General features: G+C 42.4%; 1 protein-coding gene across 2 annotated transcripts in view; it reads right to left on the minus strand.

Moving 5' to 3' along the window:
• The window catches only part of ctdspl2b (CTD (carboxy-terminal domain, RNA polymerase II, polypeptide A) small phosphatase like 2b), a 12,048-nt gene that overhangs the window by 3,667 nt on the left and 3,356 nt on the right, over positions 1–5,025 (minus strand). Inside the window, exons 2-11 of one of the 2 annotated variants that reach the window (XM_037695413.1) lie at positions 4,010–4,200; positions 3,025–3,163; positions 2,785–2,931; positions 2,250–2,498; positions 2,041–2,137; positions 1,368–1,479; positions 1,180–1,266; positions 914–976; positions 757–836; positions 117–243 (exon numbers count right to left, since the gene is read on the minus strand). In XM_037695413.1, the coding sequence (XP_037551341.1) occupies positions 117–243; positions 757–836; positions 914–976; positions 1,180–1,266; positions 1,368–1,479; positions 2,041–2,137; positions 2,250–2,498; positions 2,785–2,931; positions 3,025–3,163; positions 4,010–4,177 (1,269 nt within the window). In that variant the 5' untranslated portion in view covers positions 4,178–4,200. Of the gene's footprint in view, positions 1–116; positions 244–756; positions 837–913; positions 977–1,179; positions 1,267–1,367; positions 1,480–2,040; positions 2,138–2,249; positions 2,499–2,784; positions 2,932–3,024; positions 3,164–4,009; positions 4,219–5,025 lie in introns of those variants that run through there. The other variant, XM_037695421.1, reaches the window with a different exon arrangement.

The following is a 5,025-nucleotide window of genomic DNA, read 5'->3' on the forward strand; positions in this document are numbered from 1 at the left end:
ACACACACACACACACACACACACACACACACACACACACACACACAGACAGACACGTGCACACCTGTATCTATGAAACAAAACTGCCCGTGGTGATAAGACAAAAGACATTTCACCTGATAGGCAAAGGCTTGTGGTGAATTGTCAATGATGATGGTCTTTGATAGATCTCTGCCCAAGATGTTGAGGTCCTTAATGTAGTTTCCCTGGACGCAGACACAGTGTTCACGGAATAACCTGTGTCTAAAATTACAGCGGGAGTAAAAAGAAAGAAGCACAACAGTGAAAAACTAAATCAGTGATGACGTCATCGCTACAAATAATTCATAAAAACTAGGGGTGCGCCGATAAATCGGCCCAGATTTCCTTAATTTTGTGAAATCGGCCGATACACGAGAAACCGATTTTAGTTTTAACAACAATTGTCTGAACTTCGTTTATATTTCAGAGCTCTACCTCATGCCTGTTAAAACAAGTTTGTATTGTTTCTAGGATGTTGTTCAAGGCACGTTTTTCAATAAAATAATGTTGTAAAATTGAAGGTGCGTTGTGAACTCCTGACAGTGTCGATTATAAAACTAAATCGGCATCGGCAGGTCAGACTTTTGAAGAAATCAGTGATCGACCAGAAAACTGCAATCGATGAACCCCTAAAAAAACCACTTGCACGTTGAAAGCAGCGCATGCTCACACAGGTGCTTCCTGAGACTTCTTTCAGTTTCATCCTCTGTGATAACACAAAAATACAAATCGTACCTCACAAGCTGCTTTTTAGGGTCCAAGATGTTGAGCAGTTTGTCTGCATACACTTTTTTAGATGCTGTAAAAAGGATGATCTGAGAAAAGAAGACAATAAAGGTCTGAATATTTAAACCAACATGTTGGTTGACCAGCGTAGTGAAGTTATGGTTACCTCGTATATTTGAGACATGCGCTCCAGAAACTCCCTAAAGAACGGCCTCAGACGCACATACACCTGCACATAACAGACTAGTTGGTAAATATTAAGATCAACACGAGACTATTGCTGCTCTTTTCCCTAGAGGTCAAAACTGTGAAAGAAAATACATCAAGTGTATGAAAATGGTTTGGTTCCTGGTTCCGAGTACGCCTGTTCTTTTACAAAACACTTTGTCCCCCTCTAGTGGCATTTTGAAACAAGATGGCTCCAGAGCTCACCTGGTAAATGACATCTTGAAAGAGGACAGGGAAGGTAAGTGCTGCATCCTCCAGCTCATTTAAACTGCAGTGAACTAGTGTTTCATCCTGTGCAACAGAAATTAAATGACTTAGAATTTTACACAAAACTTGACAGTTTTATTTTACAAATGGAAACAACCAAACAGTAACAAGAAATCTAAACCCACCAGGTCTAAGACCAAAGAGAATTCGGGCGTGCTGCGTGTCTTCAGTGGCAAGGCTGGTTTACGAGTGAGCTGCTCTTCTGTCAGGGGGGGGACGTGCTTGATGAAAAAATACCTGAAACCAAAGACCAACACACTTCAGGAGAAAACGTACATTTACTGGAATCCTCCCACAAGGGCTTCTGTTTTTGATAATCCCACACATTCATCATGACAGGGGCGGCTGTGGCGTTAGAGCAGTCGTCCTCCAATCCAGGAGTTGGGGGTTCGAATCCACTAGCAGTCACATGTCGAAGTGTCCCTGGGCAAGACACTGAACCCCTCATTGCTTCCAATGCGTGTCCCATCGGTGTGTGAATGTGATGAAGCTCTGATTAGTCTCTTTAGAACGAGTTGTTCAATTAGCTTTGTAGAGATCTAGTATAGAGCTGTATGAACGGGTCAATGAGGCGCAGACTGTTGTAAAGAGCTTTGAGTGTCTTGATCAGATGGAAAGGAGCTGTATAGGTGCAGTCCATTTACCATTACAAGCTGGCTTCTGTTATTGGAGTGATGTAGATTTCCCTACAACATCACAACCGTTAAGAGACACCAAGATCATCTAAACGCACCAACAACAGCAATAACACTGTGCAACAACTGAAATATAAAAAATGTAATGTAAAGTCTCACTCACGGGTCAAAAACCTCCCAGTCTTCATCATAGGATGCCTCAGGCGGTACTGTGGTCGGAGGGACATCCACATACGACATATCTGGACTAGCACCCGGCGCTTGGATGACAAGAACCATTGAGCAATGAATAAAAAGTGGAGGAGAAGCAGAAGCTTTTTTTAAATCATGAAATACGTAAAAGAACTAATTTCTCTGAACTGTGGAGTCTACCTGTGAGAGGGGGGAGGTCAGCATCAGCATCGAGCTCCCCTTCCTCTGTTGTGGGAGATGCTTCCAGCATGTGAAGAGGCCGCAGAGGTGGCAGGTGTGCTACACTGGAGTAAAAGTTGGTGCCAGGGCACAGTTCCTGTGTGGACGTAGCTGTGCTGGTGTGCGTCTCCACCACTTGCTCAATGTCCAGCTGTCTTACGATCTCTTCAGCCTCCAACGCCTGGTCAGGGGAGTCTGAGCCCGAAGAGGCTAAGAAACAAGAACAGTGAAGAAAATTCACCATGCCACAAACACGGACCGTCACAATTTGTACAATTTTCAATTTAGGAAAACTACATATTTCAAAGAATTCAATCAATCAACAATAAAACTGACTTTAAGACAAGAAATAACTGCTTCTGCCACTTGGAACGTTGTCAAGTCCAAGTCAGTATCGAGTAAAGATCAATAAAACTAAACAAGGCAGTTTGCAGAAATAAATAAGGACTGTAGATCTGCAAGGACTACACTATAATCCAAAACAGCATCTGCTTACTTTTAGCTGGTGAAAAGAAATTAAAAACAGGAGAGAAGATGGTCCCAAGTAGGGTGGTTCTTGGAGGGCTGCTGGGCATCTCCATAGCAGTGGTCTCCTCCAAACCACCATTGGGTTTATCCTTATTCCTGTCATGATTGGTAGATTCTGCAGAGGAGAACCAACCGACAGTTAACGGTGGACAAGTGGGAAAAGAATGCTAAGGTTTAGCACGTTTTTATTCGTTTACAAGTAACTCACGTCCATTGATGGAGTCTTTTTTGCCCTCTCTGCTCACGGCCCTGCGAGGGGCGTTGGTGTTTGTGGGAGTGGAGGTTATGAGGTTATTGTCCACATCGCAGTAGAGGCGGCTCTTCTTAGCTGGGCTCTCCTGTTGGAACTGACAGGCAGAAACAGCTGTAAAACAACTACAAGCAGTCCAGCAGATTTAGGCGACTTCAGGTAAAATAAATACAGGTTTTCTGATCTCTACAACAAACCTAAAGACATTTTGTTTTGTAACTTTCTGTAATTATCCTCACCGGAACACGAAGACTTTTCTGCATTATAAAAATAAAAATGCTCATTTTCCCTGTTTACACTGACAACTACACTGCAACATAAATTACAGCATGACAGGAACATGTACCTATAATTTTATACACAAATTACCTTTTGATTACTTTAGGACTTTTTTCCTCTTGCTGTGTGCATTTAAAACAGGTAACATTCATAAAACATGGCTATCGTTATAAAATCTATAGGTGACACTTTTCTAACTTTGGGTTCAATATATTATTAGAAGTGATGTAGTTAAAAGAGTAATCCAGTGAAGTTCTGCTGTTGAGCTTTTCAGATGCAGCCTGGAAAAGGCAGAATGCTGCATCGGCCGGTAGAACTACTTAAAAAGAAAAACTATGTAAAGCTACAAAAATCCTCGTCTTTCTATAGAAACACTTGGAGCTGAGTTCACTTTTCCACTCGTTACAACCTTCTGTCCCCGCACGCCAACTTTGTGAGCTAAAAGCTAAATTTAGACCAGAACCCGAGTTCTCGGACAAGCTGCTGCATTCCACCAGACATTTCTTGGGAAACACGACACTCGACAACAAGAACCCCAGCGTGCAAGAAGGAACCCAAAGAGCACATTGTTCAATACAGAAACAAGGAGCGGGACAACTTTTAACGCTCCACGAAGAAGCACTGCAGCCATATTTGTGTTAAACTGGGTCAAGAAGGTAGTTACCTTCACAGCATTTCCTCTGATGAAATTCTTGATAGTGGAAAACAATCCGCTCTCTTCACTGGGAGGAGGATCTTCCTCTACTTCTGAAAGTCTCCTCTTGGTTCGGGACGTGCGGCTCGTCAGAGCGGGACTTTGGTGCTGAGACGCCTTACGCATTCTCAGCTTCATTGTTTTAGCAATCACATGTAAAGCTGTTGTAGGAGGAGAATAAAAAAGAAAGTAAGTAAACAACGCAAGACACGATGGGAGGACATCACTGAGCGTGCAGCAGCTGCTGAGCTTAAAAATACCAGTTGTTTTAACGGTTTAAAGTGCAGAGTGTTGTGGTGTGTCGCGCAGTCCGTTCTTTCTCCCTCAACATCTGGATGCATTCAAGATCCCATTTCACTTACATCAGAGCATCACAGCAGCCACAGCTGGCTTTACTTCTATTAGTGCTGTTAAAAAAATTTAACATTCAGGGTCTTACAATAAGACGTTTTATAAACAATACTTAGAAATGCAGAAAACTAAAGTTTCTGTAAAGACCAATACAAGTGCACACAGATTAAAACGTACATGTTTATTGCTGAACTACACCTAAACATCTGTAAAGGAAATATATTTATCCTCTGAATGTGAGTAACGCAGCAGGAGAGAAACAAAGACACTGAAGCCGCACGCATTAATGCGTCAGTCCTGGTCACTTACGTAACAACAATTTAAAATGTGTCCAGACATACACTCAGCCTACACGCGCCTCCTCACGATATTTTACTGAACATGTCACCAACTGTAACCACATCTGTTTTCTATTCACACACCAGGGGAACAGTGAAAACTTTACAACACATACTGTAATACTGCTGCCCAATGCCACGCACAGAAACACAAAGTTCATGGAACACTTTACTGGGAGGAAAGCAGAAAAAAGTGGGACAAGCATGACGCACACAGAAGTTACATACGACGCACACAGAAGTTACATACGACGCACACAGAAGTTACATATGACGCACACAGAAGTTACATATGAC

This window comes from Nematolebias whitei, chromosome 2, assembly GCF_014905685.2.
Source record: "Nematolebias whitei isolate Nwh7 chromosome 2, NemWhi1, whole genome shotgun sequence".
Taxonomy (NCBI): Eukaryota; Metazoa; Chordata; class Actinopteri; order Cyprinodontiformes; family Rivulidae; genus Nematolebias; species Nematolebias whitei.